The sequence below is a fragment of the Oryctolagus cuniculus genome, chromosome 5 (assembly GCF_964237555.1).
Source record: "Oryctolagus cuniculus chromosome 5, mOryCun1.1, whole genome shotgun sequence".
Classification (NCBI taxonomy): Eukaryota; Metazoa; Chordata; class Mammalia; order Lagomorpha; family Leporidae; genus Oryctolagus; species Oryctolagus cuniculus.
The window spans coordinates 72,815,673-72,835,465 of record NC_091436.1 but is presented as its reverse complement, the minus strand read 5'-3'; the positions used below and the strand labels follow the sequence as shown (position 1 = coordinate 72,835,465).

Here is a 19,793-nt window from a genome sequence, read left to right as displayed (position 1 = left end):
CACAGATACATGCGTGTACAGTGAAGCAACTTACGATAAGGTTACTCCATGCATTCATGTTTATAAAAGCAAAAGACTGGAAACAACGAAGTTCTCATTAATGGGGAACTGGCTAATAAGTTGGGGTACATACAAACCAGGTTGTAGGAAAGAAGGCAGATGCTCTCCTTGGGATTATAAGAAAAAATCCAATATATACTATGAAGTGAAATAAACCAGCAAGGTGCAGAAAAATGTGAAAGTTATGGTCACTTTTGAGTATGAAGTAAATAAAATGAATGCCTGTATTATATTTATTTGCATCTGCATAGACACTCTAAAACTCTACAAAGGAAGTTGATTAACAAAGGGGAAAGGATGAGATGTAGGCACATGGAGATTAGGGTACATGCAATACACCATTTTGATCTTTTTAGATTACTAACCTATGTGATTATATCACCTAATCAAATCATTATATGTTTAAAAGTCAGGAGGCCAAACTACAAAAGCAAGAGAGAGGAGTTTTTAAGCAAATTAATGATGTAAATCAGCCTATAGGGAGATGCAGGAACAACTTAAATCATCATTTACTTTTCAGTGAATATACTTTATACAAAAACACCCACCTAACATATCCCCTAAAGATGTCCCCTAAAGTTTTAGTCTGCAAGCCTATTTTGAGTTGTTCTAAGTATATACGAGCAATAACATAATGCCTCCATGAAAATATTTTAAAAGTCCTATTTCCTACTAACTTCTCAGTTTAGCCCATGTCCTTATTAGTTCAAATTGTGCTTTTAATTTATGCTAAATTATGTGACAAATACCACAATCTATGAATAATGATAGGATGAGGTGTCACAAATTTAAAGCATGCATTACATGTACACATGTGTGATTTCTCCTCAGAAAATGAAGGAATATTTTCAAATAAAATTTGTTTAAATTATCTGAAAGAATGCTTCCAATTAAAAAAGAAAAAAGAAAAACCTGCAGTAGTACAACAACCAAAACTTTATGGCCATTTAACTTAGTCCACTAAAAAATGAATCTTACCTTACTTCAGCTGGTGGACTTGGGGAATAGGGATTTGCAGAACAAGCCAGAATTCTAATGACTGCTCCAGGATGATAGGTTTCCAGAACATGAACAGCCGTAGGATACACCTGCTGTTCAAAAGTTAGTTCCACATAGTCCTGGCTCTGAAAATTAGGTGGTGTCCTCTTGAATGGCAAGGAAGCACTGGGACACTGGTCCCACCAAGTTCCGTATGTTCGAAACACAGCTGTCTGAGTAAAGTCACCAGAACTTGGGAATACATTTGGAACGCCTGCCAAATTCCACATGGTATAGGACATACTATTCTCACTTCCATAATGGGAACTGAAGTCCACTACTTCTTTGGCATATTGGACCACCTCTGCGTTGAGAGGTGAAGTCCGGCTGTTTGATGCTATAGTTCTATGGCTGTTCATCATTTCCCCTCTTGTAGCTGTCCTGGCTCGGCGCCGAAGGCATAGATAATAAAACATAGTCAGAACTGTTAACATGGGAAAGACTGGTGACATCAAAGATGTGAATTATGAAGCTTCAAAAGGTCAGGTGTCCTCTGTAAGACGCATGAACTCTTTGAAGGATGTTCTAAAAAATGAATGGCTTGGTGAAGTGAAATAATTTAAATAAGCAGAAAATGCTTGGATAAGATAACAAACAGCTTTACCCCAAATGTAATATTCCAGAAAGAAAAAAATACATTTTAAATTGTAAATGTAAACCTCTAGTATAAACAATCTGCTTAACATTATTTTAAATAATCTAAGTATTATAAATGTATAGAATTTTATGCTTTATGAAAAACAAAACTGATACAAGGCAATGAAAAATGTATGATCCAAAAAACCCATTTTTATACATTATAGCCATCACTCCAGAAACAATAAGTCCTTGAAATTTTTAAATTATTTAAAACGTATGTTGAATCATGGATTATCTAAGATAAATCCCAAAAAAACACAGGCATTGTTGTAATTTCATTTTTTAACATGATTCCCTATTGTCAATTACAACACTCTTCCAAACACGTTAAGTGCAGATTTCACATTATGGGAATATAGTTTTTTTGGAGCTGACAGATAATCCAGACCACGTAAATTAACTGCCTAACATATCACAGATCACCAGACAGTGTTTAATTTATAACCCTTAGCATTATTTGTCAGGGAAGTCCATGGATGCCTGGCGTCTGGTTTGTTGCCAGCTTCTCTTAGAAATCACTCACCCCAGAGAGAATGGTCACAGGACGCACTTGGGAAATGCAAAAGTTGGCAACCATCCATGTGGCCTGAAATCTACAGGCCGATTTCAGGTGAAAATGCTGAAGCATAACATCCTTTTACCTGTAACAGAACAGTTTTGGAAAAATACTTTTTATTTCTAATTCCAGAAGTTGAACTGCTCCCAAAAGATTATTATTATTATAGGCTAAAAGCCACTTATTAGACACAAAACTTTAAAATTAAGGTTAAATTTGTCTACATTTTGTGCATATTTGAAAAATATTCTAAAAATTTTATGAGTGCAATAAAAATATATTGAGTCTTATCTACAGAGAAATCACAAACCCCTAATTTTCATTTCAAACCATTCCTGTAGACACATTTTACTGTAGCTGAACAGTGTTGTTTTTAAAAAAATTGGTTTATTTTCTAACAATCGAGAGTCCAGCACTCTCTAGATGGCCACCTTTGTTGCCAGTCACTGACAACATAGGTCCAGCCCCTTGGTCTCAGGGATGTAAGCTCTTGGCTGTTCAAAGACAGGTTCTTGTCTGTACATTCAGAAGAAACTTCCTAAAGCCAAAACTTGGACGGGATCACCTAATCTACAAAAGCTTGAGTATTGGGCCGGCGCTATGGCTCAATAGGCTAATCCTCCACCTAGCGGCGCCGGCACACCGGGTTCTAGTCCCGGTCGGGGCGCCGGATTCTGTCCCGGTTGCCCCTCTTCCAGGCCAGCTCTCTGCTGTGGCCAGGGAGTGCAGTGGAGGATGGCCCAGGTGCTTGGGCCCTGCACCCCATGGGAGACCAGGAAAAGCACCTGGCTCCTGCCATCGGGTCAGCGCGGTGCACTGGCCGCAGCGCGCCAGCCATGGTGGCCACTGGAGGGTGAACCAACGGCAAAAAGGAAGACCTTCCTTTCTCTCTGTCTCTCTCTCTCACTATCCACTCTGCCTGTCAAAAAAAAAAAAAAAAAAAAAAAAAAAAAAAAAAAAAAAAAAAAAAACAAACAAACAAAAAAAAGCTTGAGTATTAAAACATAGAGCAGAGGCCAGGAAACCCAAGTAGGTATGACATTAACTGAGGCAATGTGGAAAAATCAGAAAAAATCTCAAAGAATATACCATGCATGGAGTATAGACCAACCTCCATAGATGAAATCCCACTCCATTCCCAGGCTAAAATAGAAAAACAAGAAAAAGCAGTCCCAAACTGGTCAGACTTCATCATCTGGCAGGTGTAAATCTGCAACCTCTTTGTGGGACATTTTCACACTGAAAAGACTAAACCCTCACTAAAGATGTATCGGCTCACAATAGAAAATGAACCGCAATGAAGGACAGTCAGCAGATTCAGCCAAGGGGGGAAACCCCAAGAGCAAGAAGGACTTTAACAACTGGAACAAGACTTTTTCTGGAGAAAGATAACAAGGCATTTATTAAAATAAATAGTTTCTGTGGCTCTCTTCTGTTCTATAGTATTTCTAGGATGTATCATGAGTCAATGAATCAGATTCACCTCAGGACAAAAACAGCAGATGATGAAATACAGGCCATACAATAAAACGTATGTGTGTGTGGGAAATAACCACCTAGCCATATTACTTCTTTATTAAAACATTTCATGCAGGACAAGTGTAAATCTGTCAAAAAGAATCTTACACCTACAGAAATCTGAAATCCTTAATATATACTATGAAATTCATGCATAGTTACTTTGTTAGTATACATTTTCTATGAATTTTTTAATATATTCACATGTATTCATATCCATTTTTTGGATCAAAATAAATTTGTCTTTTCACTCCACTTTCCATGAACTGCTTTAAAAAATACAAGTTTTTTTTTTAAAGTTTCTTTTATTTATTTGGAAAGTCACAGTTACAGAAAGAGATGGAGACACAGAGATCTTCCATCTGCTGGCTCACTCCTCAGATGGCCACAGTGGCCAGTGCTGGACCAGTCTCCCACATGATGGCAAGGGGTCCAAGCACTTGGGCCATCATCCGCGGCTTTTCCCAGGCCATTAGCAGGGAGCTGGACTGAAAGTAGAGCAGCTGGGACTTGAACTGGTGCCCATATGGGTTGCCAGCATCGCAGGCAGCAGCTTTACCCGCTAAGCCACAACACTGCCTTCTCACCTCCAACGAACTTTTTAAAAATATCCCCACACTATCTTTGGACATTACTTCTCACTACAGTCTATAAATTGCTTTAAATAAGCTCCTTCTACTTGCTTTACAAAACTGCTTATCAGAAGTTAAAACAGTTTTATAAAATCAAAGAAATATCTGCAAAATAAAATATCATCATTCACATGAACTTATGCAATAATTCTTAGCAAGATGAAGACGGAAAGTCAAATTTTGTTTGCCATATCAAGCCACAGATTTTACAACTGTTTCCCAGCTAGCTTTACCACTGCAGATCACATGACAATATCAAAACTAGTAAGAATGTCATATGGACAATATCATTTTTAAGCAACTTTGCACTCACACAACATATGTAAAAAGTGGGTTATAAACTGAAAATACATGTACTATATGCTCAAACTTTTTAGTATAGAAAAGTAAAATGAATGCTTTGTTTCCAACTATGGATAATCTTTAGAGATTTTTGGAAAATAAAGCTAAAAATGACAAAAGAAATTTCTGAAAGATGGAAAAATAATATATGGCACACTGAAAAGGAAAATACATTTTTTTTTCAGCAAAGTTATTCTGAAAATGTTACAGAAGTTAAAACTTGTTTTCAAAAATAAACAAAGAATGCAAATAAAAATACAATTTGCAAACCCATTGCTAACACTCTTCATTAATTTTGAACTCCATTCTAATCTAGTAAGACGACACATAACAGTGTTATAGGAGTAGGGAACAATAGATGAAGAAGAAAAGATATCTCCCACTACCTCTCCTTGAGAAATGAAGCTGCAAAAGGAAAGAAAACCATTGTCTGAGGACTCATGTGGGTAGCAAAGACCAGCACAGAAGTCCAGCTTTTCCATGTACTGTCTGGACTTTTGCCAAGGCATACAGACAATCTGCAATAACCGATGCATATCCCAATGGGCAATGACCAAGTATGAAAGATACAATAACTCTATTTTATGAGGAAAATGGGACGCAAAAACAGGTGATTTTTTTCCCAACTGGGGCAAATAAATAAATATTGGTCTGAAACACTAAATTTGTCCAAAAAAGTGATTACAAAATATACATGTTGAAGACATTTTCTTTTCTAGTTCATCCAAAAAGTGACTTTAATTGTAAAGGCTCACAACATATAACACATTATTTTTCATTTATCGAGAAGTTTAACAAGGAGACAGAATTACAAATAGGGTCAGCTTCATTTGTTGTTTAATCAAATCACTTATCAACTATGATTATGAAGTGAGAAATTCTCTACAACGCACTGAATTTTTATACTAGTACAATCAAGAATACAAAACAGCAGCCACTTTAACTTGTATTTTGAGACTTCCATATTCCTTGGGAAACAACTTGCTTTATACAACATGATTTTATTATAATACAACTTTATTTTCAACAGCATTTTCCATATTATAAAATGCTTAACGAAGTTAAATAATACAATTACAGGGAAAGCATTAACAGTGGAAAGGAGAAATTAAGAGGTATAGACAAGAGAGAACATATGTTTACTACTGAGATTTGAAGTGAGATGGGGAGTCGATGAGGCGGAGAGAAACAGGATGGCAGGAACTGCAGAGAAAAGCCTGTGTTTCGGCAGAGAGAAAAAAAAGAAGGAAAAGGATTCTTCATAAGCAAACAAAAAAAGACAATTAGAATGAACTACAGCCAGGTAACACAACTAAGTTTACAGTGTGATGAAAGAACTTGGAAAAGAAGCTTAAAACTCAAAAGAGGATTCTCAACTTACATCAAAGTGGAAAGACATGGAAAAAGACAAACATGACAGGTAAGGCCTAGGCGCTTACTGAGGCAAGCCACAGCACAACACTTACTTGTGAAACAGCCCACAGGGACATGTCGATGAAGTGACAGAAAAAAATAAAAGAGCATTTAGACAGCTTTGTGGCATAGAACCAAAAATGCAACAGAATGCATCATGTGGTCATAAATCAAGGAAGCAGCCCAAACCTTAAATGTTTACCATTTCTGAACCCTGAGGAAACTGACCAAGAGATACTTTTTTGAGGAAATGACTTCTGGTTGGATCTACAAATCAAAAAATTAAAGATAAGAAAGAAAATATCAACCAAGAAAAGAATGGAACTATATTTTAATTTGATACACATCCAACACTCATCATCAGTCCTCTTTCTGGGACTGCCCCTCTAGGCTTCTGTGCCAACACTCGCTGCTTTATCCTCTTTGCCTCTCTGATAACTTCTCCCCCTCCTCATTCTTCTACAGATATATCCAGGTACCATAAAAGTAAGACTGCCTCTTTTACACCAAGTCATACAAGAACATTCCACCTGCCTTGAGACCTGTCTTCCCCTCCTCCCTTTCATGTCCACACATCCACCATCCTTGCTGTGGATCCACCAGAACACTCACCATGCCCTCAACAGCACATGTACTTTCACGCCTCAGCCTTCTCGAGTCTTCCACCAAGGCTGGGTAGTTTCGGAATGGCCTCTCTCTTCCTCTGCTTGGCACCTTTTTACATTCAGGGTCCAGTGCTGACTACCCACCACAAGTCTTTCCTTTCTTTTATACAGTATATATTATTTGTTATTTCTTATATCCTGAGATATTTCTCTCTCCCAACAGACCACAAATTTCTCAAGTTCAAAGAGCATGTCTTTTAAAAATAATACCCATAGGGTCTACCACAAGCCAATATATGCTCATAAATATTTGTTGTTTCATGGATGACAGCAGAGTAGATGGCATGAGAGAATTAAACAAGTTGAAAAATAAACAGAAAAGAAACCAGGAGCTCTTCAATCCAAGCATTATGTAAATAACAAAATGAAACAAAAAATTCCATATCTTGATATAGAGAAAAAGAGGAGGAAATGGATACTAAAAAATGAAACACAATAGGTAAGACTCAAAGGTATGAACTTCTTTGAAGCTATCCAAGAAGGAATATTATACATATTGAAATTTTACTGTTCAAAGAGAACATAAAAAGTGGTAACTTCTGTTAGTACAAAAGCAGCCCCTGAATACATAAAAAGAGATTTGACTCTGGCCACAAAGAAACTGATTGACATTAAAGAAAGATTCATGAAAGAGATGATTGGACAGGTAAAAGAAAGCTATTTTCTCAAATACAATGCCTTTTTGTAGCACTCCAAATCTATGTTAAAACCATAGGCTGATTATGGAGACCTGAGAAAGCTTTGGATAAAAAAATTCTTTAAAAACACACACACACACACACACAAACAAAAAACACATAACTGGAGATCCAAGATGGCTGAGTAGGGAAACCCTGCACTCACTTCCAACAAAAAGAACCAGAGCAAGGAAGGAAAGACTGTTTCCAGGAGCTCTACACAGCACAGTGACTATGAAACCCAACAGAAAGATCGGTACAAAGTACACTGAAGCTTCTAATCTGGCTCCCTGAGAAAGATAAGCAGAAAACTCTGCATCCTTCTCCATCACCACATCTCAGGAGCCCCAAGTACAGGATTAGTCTATAGTCTTCACTGGATTTAAATCCAGTTTAGAAAACTGGGGTCTGAGTGATGGCTTCTTTCCAAAAAAAGAACCCACATTGTCTGCTTGTCACCAAAGCCCCAGACCCAACCTGTTGCAGTGCAGTCCACTGCTGAATTCCATTCTGTCTTAGGGGACAGCAAGCAGCACTTTCGCTATCAGAAGCCCCCACAGTCAGAGCCATGGTATTTCAAGGGACTCTCTGCATTCTGCAGCTGTAGGCTATTTTTGAGCTGTGAGCCACACTTACTCACTCTGCACAATCCCGGGAAGTCTCCCTCTGCTTCTTGGGACCTGGTGCCTGTTGCAGCCACAGCCAGTATATGAGACAAAGGATCAGACCTCAGGAAGTCCACTTTGGCATCTCTTAGCACAGTGTGCTGGGTGGCCAGGGCACAAACCCCGACATCACCCTTGAATGCCCTGTGTGAACTAAAGACAGTCACTTCTGTATCCTGCAGCTCTGGAACTATGACTGTTTATCCTATAATCCCTGAATAACTTGCACTTGCTCTTATTTGGGGCCTATAAAGTGGGACCTGAAGGGTTCTATCTATCCCCCAAAAAACCAAAACTCAACTCTAGGTTACCTACAAAACACTCACTTCACAGGAAAAATGCACACAGACCGAAAGTAAAAGGTTGGAAAGAGATACCACACAAATGGCAATAACAACAAAAAGAAGCTAGAGTAGCTATACCCATATCTTACAAAACAGACCTTAAATACAAAACTATAAAAGCAGATAAAGAATACTGGGGTTTTTGTTAAAGATTTATTTATTTGAAAGACAGAGTCACAGAGCGAGAAAGGGAGAGATAGAGAGATCTTCCATCCACTGGTTTACTCCCCAAATGGCTGCAATGGCTGGAGCTGGACCAATCCAAAGGCAGGAGCCAGTAGCTTCTCTCAGGTCCCCCATGTGGGTGCAGGGGCCCAAGCACTCAGTCTATCCTCTGATGCTCTCCCAGGTGCACCAGCAGGGAGCTGGATTGGAAGTAGAGCAGCTGGGACTCGAATAGGCATCCACATAGGATGCGGACACCATGGGCAGTGGCTTCAACTGCTATACCACAGTGCTGGCCCCAGGACATTGTACATTAAGAGGATCAATTTAGCAGAAAGATATAATGATCATAAATATATATGCAAATAACATAAGACCACCCAAATATATAAATTTAATATTAGTAGACCTAAGGGGAGAGATAGACTACAATACAATAATAGTAGGGAGCCTCAACACCCACAGTCATTAATAGACCAATTATCCAGATAGAAAAGACAAAGATATATCAGAGTTAAAACACAGGAAACAGCAAATGGATCTGACAGACATTTATAAAACATTTATTTACTTATTTTAAATATTTTATTTGTTTATTTAAGAAGTAGAGTTACGGACAGTGAGAGGGAGAGACAGAGAAAAAGGTCTTCCATTCACTGGTTCCCTTCCCAAATGGTTGCAATGGCTGAAACTGTGCCAATTTGTAGCCAGGAGCAAGGAGCTTCTTCCAGGTCTCCCATTTGGGTGCAGGGGCCCAAGCACTTGGGCCAGCTTTTACTGCTTTCCCAGGACTTAGCAGAGAGCTAGATTGGAAGAGGAACAGCCAGGACTAGAACTAGTACCCCTATGGGATGCTGGCACTGCAGGCAGAGGATTAACCTACTGTGCCACAGCACTGGCCCCAGAAAATTGCATCCAATAGTTGAACAATACACATTCTTATCATCAGCACATGGAACATTTTCTAAGACAGAGCACATACCAGGCTACAAATCAAGACTCTGTTAAGTTAAAAAAAAAAAAAAAAAGGAAATCATATCACATGTCTTCTCAAACCACAAATGAATAAAACTAGAAATCAACAAGAACAACAACAGAAAATTGCCAAATACCTGAAAGTAAATACCATACTGCTGAGTGCCCAATGGATCACCGAAGAAATTAAAAAAGAAAAAATTTCTGAAACAAATGAAAAGGAAAACATAATATATCAAAATAAATGGGACACAGCAAAAGCCATATTAAGATGTAAGTTTATGGCAAATAATTGAATACTTTAAAAACGTAAAAAAGTTTCTAGTAAACAATCTAATGATGCACCTCATAGACTTAAATAAACAAGAACCTAACCCCAAATTAGGAGCCCAAAAATAATAAGGTTCAGCACAGAAATAAATAGAATAGAATCTAAAACCATACAAAAGATCAAAAAATTAAAAGCTGCTTTTTTGAAAAGATAAGCAAAACAAACTTTTCACCAAAGAAAAAGAAAAACTCAAAGAAAATTAGAGATGGAAAGGAAGACATTATAACTGATATCAGAGAAATACAAAGGACTATCTGAAACTGCCATAAACAGCTATATTCTAACAAATTGAAAAAACTCCAAGAAATGGGTAAATTCATGCACATACACAACTTGCCAATGTAAAATCAGAAGATACAGAAAATCTAAACAGACCGGTAACGAGTAACAAATTAAAGCGTAATTAAAAGTCTCCCAACAAACAAAAATTTAGGACTTAACAACTTCAAAACTGGATTCTACAAAACATTTAAAGGGGAACGCCAGTATTTTCAAAGTATTCCAAAATACTGAAAAGAATGGAACTCTGTCAAACTTTTTAAGAGGTTAGCATTACTCTTAGACCAAATTCAAAGATGCAACACAAAAAGAAAAGCAAGGAATAATATCCTTGATAAAAACAGATGTAAAATGTTTCAACAAAATATTAGCGAACTGAATCCAACATTACATCAAAAAGATCACGTATCACAACCAAATGTGATTTATCCCAAGGATGCAATGATGTTTCAACATTTGCAAATCAATAAATATAATAAATCACATGAACACAATGAAGAACAAAAAGCATATGATCATCTCAATAGATGCAAAAAATTTTATAAGATTCATGATAAAAATGCTCAACAAATTAGGTATACAAGGAATACATCTCAAATTATAAAGGTTACATATGACAAATCCACAGCCAATACCGTATCAACTGATAAGGAATATCAGAACAGAACAGGACCAATAAAAGGATTCTACCTTCACCACTTTCAGAAGTGTTAGCAAGAATAACTAGAAAATAGAAAAAAAAATAAAGGAAATTGGAACAGAGGAAGTACAAATATCCACGTTGGAAGATGACATGATTTTGTTCATGGAAAACATACACACACCTTCATAAAGCTGCTAGTATTGATAAACCAATTCAGTAAAGTTTCAAGATACAAAATTAACATACAAAAAGCAGTAGCACTTGTATACAACAATAATGATCATGTGGAAAGAGAAATCAAGAAATTCTATTCATAATAGCCATAAAAAATCAAATACTTAGCAATAAATTTAATAAAAAATGAAATATCTCCATAATGAAAATTATAAAACAGAGATGAAAGAAATCATCAATGACACACATAAAAGAATGGAAGATGTTCCTTGTTCATGGATTGGAAGAATATTATTAAAATGTCCATACTTCCGAACCAATCTACAGTTTTCAGTGCAATTCCTATGAAAATATCAAAGACATTCTTTATACAATGAGAAAAACCAAACTTAAAATTCATAGGGAACCACAAAAGACCCAGAATAGCCAAAGTAATCCAGAGGAGGGGGAAAAATCAAACTGGAGGCATAACAATACCAGATTTCAAAAAAGACTACAAAGCTATAGTAATTAAAACAGAATGGTACTGGCATAAATATCTACACATAGATCAATGGGACAGAATAGAGAATCCAGAAATTAATCCACATACATACAGCCAACTGATTTTTGACTAAAGTACCAAGAACATACATTGGAGAAAGGAACAGTTTTTTCAATAAATGGTGCTGACAAAACTGGATAGATGTTTGTAGAAGAATGAAATTAAATTGCTATCTCTCACTATATAGAAAAATCAACTGAAGATGGATCAAAGACCCAAATGTAAGACCTGAAACTATGAAATTGCCATCAGGGAAACACTACAAGACACTGGTATAGGGCAAAATTGGACAAATGGGATTCTATTAATCAGAAGCTTCCACACAGCAAAAGAAACAACACAGTGAAGTCACCCAACAGAATGATGAAAATATCTGTGAGCTATTTATCCAACATATTCAGAATATATCAGTACCTCAAACACTTAACAATACAAAACCAACTATTATTGGTTAACAAATGAGTAGAGGACCTGAACAGATAGTTCTCAAAAGAATACAATTGGCCAATTAATATGTGAAAAAAATTCTTAATATCACTAGATGTCTGGGAAATGCAAATGAAATCCACAGATATCACCTTATTGCTGAGTCAAGCACTGCAGGGTGTCAGGTTAACCTGAAAGAGGAACAGTTTAGCATAAGAAAAAGCAGCAGACTCTGATTAAAGATTTGGTGTGAGGAAACCAGAAGATACTCTGTCTACTGCCAAAAGTGGAGGCAGAGCAGAGGCCTCAATATCTGGTTACCCCAAGATTTTATTATCAATGCTGATGTGACTGATTAATCATAAAAAATGTGCAGTTTCATGAAAATAGGGTTTTATGATGAGAGAGTTCAAACATAGTAAAACAGGGAACAATGGAGAGTTTCAGTGTTTCCTTGAAAGACCCCTTTGCTTAGAAACTAGGATTAAGAGAACAATCACAATGTGGAAGAACCTTGAGGGGACCAAATTATTAATAGCAGCTAACGTTCCACTTGCTGTTTAGCAGAGGAGCCCACAACATTTCCTTAGCTGTTTTGGCATCAGGTCAACTGACCACTGCCAGTAACACAATTTGACCGGTCACCACTGCAACTCGGCCAAGCATGCTTTCAGCAGAATTCAGGCCATGCAGGTGGTTCCTGACAATCTCTGTTACAATGGCCACTGCCAAAAAGACAGTAACAAATGCTGACAATGATATGGAGAAAGCAGAACTCATATACACTGTTGGTAGGAGTATAAACTAGTGTAGCCCCTAGGGAAACAGTTCAGAAATTTCTTTAAAAACTAGATATAGAGCTGCCGTATGATTTAGCAACTCTACTACTGGGAATGTAACCAAAAGGTATTAACTCAGTTTATCAGACAACCATTCTATCATTTTTATAGCAGTACTGCTCATAACAGCAAAGATATGAAATTAACCAAGGTGTGCATCATCAGATGAATAGATAGAAAATGTATTATATATACACAATGGAATACTAGTCAGCCATGAAAATGAATGAAATCCTGTCATTTTCAACAAAATGCATGGAAGTGGAAGAGATCACGTAAAGTAACTCTGACACAGAAAAGACCTATGTCACATGTTCTTTCTCATATATGGAAGCTAAAACATAAAAAGCTGAACCCAGATCAGTCACTGCTAGAGGCTAAGAGTGGTAACTGAAGTTTGGATAATGTGTACCAAATCAACCTTAGATCGCAGCAGTCAATTCCTAATGTTATACAGCATAGTGGGGAGATTACAGGTCCTGATAACCTAATATATATCGTCTGAACCAATAGAAGGAAGAAGCTCCAAGCTTCCAAACATAAATTAATATCAAAGGGGAAATGTGCACTGTATACATGTATTGAAATATCACTCTATAGCCCACAAATGTATACAATTATTGTTAATTTTTTAAACAAGTTAATGAAACTGCTAAGAAACCAGAGAGACCACTGAGTCAATAACATAAGAGCAAGGATAAAAAGGTTAACATTACTTTGATATTAGATATGCTATGGAGAATAAAGTCCAGGTGCTAGCAAACACCCCTTTTTCTTCATCGTAGTAATTTCATTCAATCTTTCCTCTCTTTTGTGTTGCTATAACAAAGCAGCTGAGGCTGAGTACTTTATAAAGAGAAACAGTTGATTTAATTCACAATTGCAGTGGTTCAAAAGCATGGCATCAACACCTGCTCAGCTCTGGTGAGGCCTCATGGTGGATTGTTTCACATGGTGAGGCACATGCAAGAAGAGCGCCAAGACGGCCAACTTGCTGCCAGACAACCCATTTGCACAAGAACAAATCCAATCCATAAACCCAGCATTTATCCCCGCCAAGGGCAGCGCCCCATAACTTCACCCACCTCCCACAATGCCCTACCACCACAGCATTGCTACACTGATAACCAAGCCTCCAGCACACCCAAACCTTAGCACATTCCAATTTTACTATATATGCTTAAAACTAACATTCTTTTTAAATGTAAGAAGACTAGCAGGCATGTTATCTTAAGACTTCTCAGTAAATTCTTCTCCAGTTAAAACCTTTTAATTAGGAATTTAATTGTGGATTTAGAATAACCATAAACCTTCAGCAAATGCAGAATGAATATTATCTGGTTGAGGAAAATTTTAATGGAGAGAAAAAAATGGAATCTCTAATAAATGTATACTAATCATGTGAACTTACTTTTGTCAAACACTAGCTATAGATTAACCCAAAGAACATTGTATCTGATAAAAATATATCGTTGTCCCTTGGTATGTGTGCGGGATTGGTTCCAGGACCCTTTGTAGACACAAAAATCTAATGATGCAGAAGTCCCTTGTATAATATAGGGTAGTATTTACATATAATTCACATCTACTTGTTTATTTAAATCATCTGTGGATTATTTATGCTACCTAATACAATGTAAATGCTTTGTAAATAGTTTTTTTTTTTTTTTTTTTTTTTTTTTTTTGACAGGCAGAGTGGACAGTGAGAGAGAGAGACAGAGAGAAAGGTCTTCCTTTGCCGTTGGTTCACCCTCCAATGGCCGCCGCTGCAGCCGGCGCACCGCGCTGATCCGATGGCAGGAGCCAGGATCCAGGTGCTTTTCCTGGTCTCCCATGGGGTGCAGGGCCCAAGCACCTGGGCCATCCTCCACTGCACTCCCTGGCCATAGCAGAGAGCTGGCCTGGAAGAGGGGCAACCGGGACAGAATCCGGCGCCCTGACCGGGACTAGAACCCGGCGTGCCGGCGCCGCAAGGTGGAGGATTAGCCTAGTGAGCCACGGCGCCGGCCCTGTAAATAGTTTTTGCACCGTACTCTTCAGGGATAATGACAAGAAAAAAATCTGTGCATGTTCAGCACAGATGCAATTTTTTTTCAGATTACTTTGGATCTGTGGTTAGTTGAATCCACAAATGTGGAACCTACAGATATTCAGAGCCGAAATAGATTGTTATCCTGCCTAATAAAAATCCAAGAACAATATCATAAGCCTGCAACAACTAACCATTATAGCAGAAAAACAAGTAACTAAAATGATATAACATTGTTGAACTAACACTTGGTAAAATTTGCATTCACAAAAGGCACCCCAATTTATGTGTACAATCTGATGAGTTTTTAAAAGATTTTTTGTACAATTCTTCCACTTACATTTATTCTTTTAAAAATAATTCTATTATTTATAATTTTAGATTAACATGTAATGCCTGTACATTTCATGAAGATAGTGCTCCAAATACAAAGGTAATTGAAAAGCTAGTCATCTGACTTAACTGTGCATTTTCATAATTTTGGGGAGGAAACCCAAAGCCCATAAGGAGAAATAATGAAATGGCAACATTTAATAGTTCTGCATAATAAAAGTTTTCCAAAAAAAAAAATTAAAAGATTTAGACTGTGAGACAGTACTAGCAAATGGCAAACTAAGTCATTAATAGCCAAGGAAAATAAGCAAAGGATATGATCATGTAACAAAAGAAATTCAAATGACTGACAGACATATGCAGATAACCAACTCCATCAGTATGCAAAGAAATGCAGTATTAAAATAGCATTTTTTACCCATAAAATGACTAATCATATTAGCAATGATTATTTTTGAGACAATACTCAGATTCTGCATGTCTTTTAAGAAGCCTTCTTCATAATTATCTTTTCAATCGTGTTTATATAGCAAATGGCAAAGACAAAAACAAGATTCCCTCTAAGGCATAGGGCAGTTTTGTTTTCTACACAGGAAAATAAACACAATGTCTCCCTGTAAGGCAAAGATCAGGCAGGTTTACTTGAGGCCCACTATAAAAGATTTAGGTTCCCTGAACTCAGGATTCTTCTTCAGTAACATCCCCTATTACAAGTGCTGGTGTCCTATGGTCCTTGCCACATCACCCTATGGAACTGGGGCTCTGACAATCAACACAAGAAGATGATACTTTAGCTACAGTTATTGCTGTGCTCTGTCGCTGATCAGGAGTTTTCCATCTTCTGGCAATATCCATTCTTGCAATAGGGTATAATCTGACACTTGACAATCTTTGGCAATAATATGGCAAAAGCAGCACTCTTATCAATTGAATATATTTACTCCTACAAACAACCTTTTCTGAAGAGCAATATGGTAGATCTCCCAACTTAAAATATACATATAAATTTTAACCCACCAATTCCACATCTCAAGTATGTACCCTAAGGAAATAAGCTTGCAAATACATACTCATACAGTAGTCCCCCTTAGCTATGGGAGACACATTCCAAGACCCCCATTGGATACTTTTACTTCTGAGAGTATGAAATCACTTATATAAAGTGTGTGTGTGGGTATGTGTGTGTGTGTTTACTTACATATTTTTTTTCCTTTTTACTTAAAGGAAGTATTTTACAACTTCCTTTAGCAAACATGAATTGCCAGAATTTGCAACCTTGCACTTTGGGGCCATTAAGTAAAATAAAAGTTACCTAAATGCAAGCCTTGTAACAGCTGACCTGATAACCAAGTCAGCTACCAAGTGATTACCAAGCAAGTACCATACCAACATTCCGTCTGCTTACATTGAGCAATGAGATGATTTGTGTCCCGTGTGGGGACAGCACAAGATTTTATCACATTACTCTGAATTCTGTATAATTCAAATTTATGAATTGTTTACTTATGGACTTTTTGGTTTAATATTTTTAGACCAAGATTGATTGCAAGTAACAAACCACAAAAAGTGAACCCATGGATGGGGGCAGGGGATATGGCACATACAAAAATGGTCTTATAGATTTATTTGTAATAGAAATAAATTTGGGAATTGGTTAAATAAATCCTGGGCCATTCCTGCAATGAAATACTAAAAAGACTTTTAAAAAGATGCTACATGCACAGCTATAGAGAGACATTCATCAATGAGGACTAAGTGGCAGCAACAGAAAATTATAAATGATACATCACCATTTATGAAACTAACGTAGACTTACATGTTTTTATATCTGGAAGGAGAGAAACAAATCATGAAAGAGTGATGATCTTTGTGGAACAGGGTTACTGAGTGGGTGAGCATACAACACTTTCATTTTCTCCTTTGGCTATCTGTTGCTTTTTATTTTTTAAAAAAAGTATTCGTTTATTTTATGATCTAGTAAGTTTTAAAGTGTTTATTACACGAAACTCGAAAATGCACATTTGATAGATTCAGTAAATACAAGACTAAGGGATCACTTTCCTAGGAATTTGTATCTCAGGACTGCTGAAGTCAGATACAGAATGTCCTGATTCACAACTGAAGTGGAAAGATACCACACTTTGGAAGGCAAAATGCAAAGTCAAAAGACATGCAGATTTTGAGGCAGGCTGTTTCTCTATACACAACTCAAGAAAAATGAGTAACAGACGGAATTAATTTAACAGCTGATGATTCAACTAACCCTGGCAAAGCCAGCTAAAAATATTAATGTCAATAGGTAAGAAATTTAAAGGGTCAGGATGGGGAGAGGGGAGAGGCAAGGCATAAACAAAAGGAATCAACTCGTCCCTACTGTTTATTCCAAAGACATTTTAGTGATGTCTACATTATCCTCGCCATTATTTGAACCACTACACGTTAAAACACATTATAAAGCTACAGGAGTAAGAGCTGCAGGGCATTATCACAAGGAAGTCAGTGATCACTGCACAACAGTTCAGAAAGAGTTCTCAAGCATATACAGGAATTAGGGCCTGTGATATATGAGCACATAGCACTGGGGCTAGGGATAGACTTCAACAAATGATGACGGGCCACTGGCTAACAAAACAAAAAATAGAGCCATAATTCCTGTCTCACAGCAATACAATACAAGAGCATTATTATAGCACTGGAAGAACTAGAACAGAAGAGGATGTTTATACACAATTCATGTGTCAGGAGTCCTTTCTAAAAATTAACTCCATGAAGATGAAGAATGTTGGCCCCAACAAAATAAGAGGATGAGGCAGTAACAACAACACTGCATAGAAGGAGCAGCTTCTGTCAACTGACCCTACTCATCCGTGGAAGTAACAGATGACCAGTTGAGGGTACTTTAAGATAGCACTGTGCAAAGTACTACAATTGCATTACTGCATCACTGCATTTAGTTAAAAAAAAAAAAAAAAAAAAAAACAGCAACCTTATATAGAGGTGGCCTCTGATTTTGAAGTCAGCAACAGAGGGAAGGGTATTAAAATTCAAGACTCAGAAAAGCCCAAATGTGGAGCAATTCTTTCTGAAGCAGTGCTCTGAAAGGAGTTCTGGAAAGACGGTAATACAGCGAACACTTGGAGTGCGCACTATAAGGCGATGTATGTTCCTACTGGGAAGACAAGTACACTGGCCCTTTTCACCCAAGAACTTACAAGTATGTGCTATGACGACTGATGCCTTGATATGTCCAGCAAGCTCACTACCCAACCAACAGGTGCAACATGTAGGACACAACAGAGAAGCTTGAGGCGAGCTTGAGGGGGAAAAAAAAGAATCTATATGCTGAACGTAAGCAGCCAGTGAACACAGGAAGCAGAAAACGCAACTTATGTCTTCCAACAGCCCAGAACACGCAGAGATCCCTGTACTTGGTGGTAGTGAGCCCTCCGGGGCATCCATCCAGCCGCGGTATTCCACCAACGCAACGACCTGATACAGGTTTCCATCATCATAACTTTCTAAGTATTTGCATATTTCAACTTATGGATGCATACCAACGTTTTGTGGCAATGAGCACTGGGAAACCAAAACCCCAAACCACCCCCACTTGCAAACACGTTGACAAGGAGACCAAGTGCATGGTCACCATCACCTTCTAGAGAGGTACCCCTACACACAGAAGCAGGCTGCAGCTGGGAATCTAGTACAATGCTGAGCAAAGATGACATGGGCCCAGGAAAGCAAAACCCATCAGAGGTCAGAGGGAAATCAAGGCAGCAGGCACAGGAGGGCAAGTAGCCGACAGGCGGCGGCCAGGCCGCCACTGCGCAGGGCGCGGTGGCCACAGTCCCCGCAGCGTAAACAACCTGTGCTGCGCGCACGCCCGCGCGCCCTTTAGCTACACCGGCGCAGAGCAGCAGCGCCCAAGGCACCTATGCAGTTTGAGGGTCCCCAGCAAACTCTGCCAGCACGGCCGCCCGGGCAGGAGCGGATGGTCGGGGCCTCCGCCCGGCGCCCAGGCTCCCCAAAGCCCGGCGCGCCGCCCGGGCCCCGCCCCAGGGCCGAAAAGAGGAAGCCAAAGACCCGCAGGAGGGGGAAGTAAAGGAAGGGCCGTACCCTGTAGGGTCCGGGAGAGGCGCGCGCCGCGGGCCTCAGCAGCGACCAGGCGGCGCGGAAAGGCCCTGGCGCGGGGGCGACTCCCAGACTCTGGAGCTGCGGCAACACAGCGGCGAGCCCGGCCCAGCGCGACCCGGAAGGAAGACGCGCAGGCTACGAGGAGGGGCGGGGAGGAGGCGGGGCCTGGGGAGGCGGAGCCCAGGGGAGACCGAGAGGCGGGACGGGGAGGAGGCCCCGGGGCCCCGGGAGGCGGGGCGCCGCGCCTGCCTGAGGTGCTCGGCGAGTCCGGACCGCCCGTGGGAGGAGTTTCCCGGCCTGGGGGTACCCTATAAATGGCCCAGCTCCTATGCAGAAGACGAGGGTTGCAGGTCCTCTGCCACAACAGTCCCT

General features: G+C 38.9%; 1 protein-coding gene across 2 annotated transcripts in view; it reads right to left on the bottom strand.

The window, feature by feature from the left end:
- Positions 1–19,573, bottom strand: part of FBXL4 (F-box and leucine rich repeat protein 4) — an 85,624-nt gene extending 66,051 nt beyond the window's left edge. Inside the window, exons 1-3 of one of the 2 annotated variants that reach the window (XM_051854472.2) lie at positions 19,404–19,573; positions 2,261–2,378; positions 1,039–1,623 (exon numbers count right to left, since the gene is read on the bottom strand). In XM_051854472.2, coding sequence (XP_051710432.1) covers positions 1,039–1,550 — 512 coding nt within the window. In that variant the 5' untranslated portion in view covers positions 1,551–1,623; positions 2,261–2,378; positions 19,404–19,573. Of the gene's footprint in view, positions 1–1,038; positions 1,624–2,260; positions 2,379–9,826; positions 9,894–19,403 lie in introns of those variants that run through there. The other variant, XM_070073758.1, reaches the window with a different exon arrangement.
- Between the last annotated feature and the right edge of the window lie 220 nt (positions 19,574–19,793).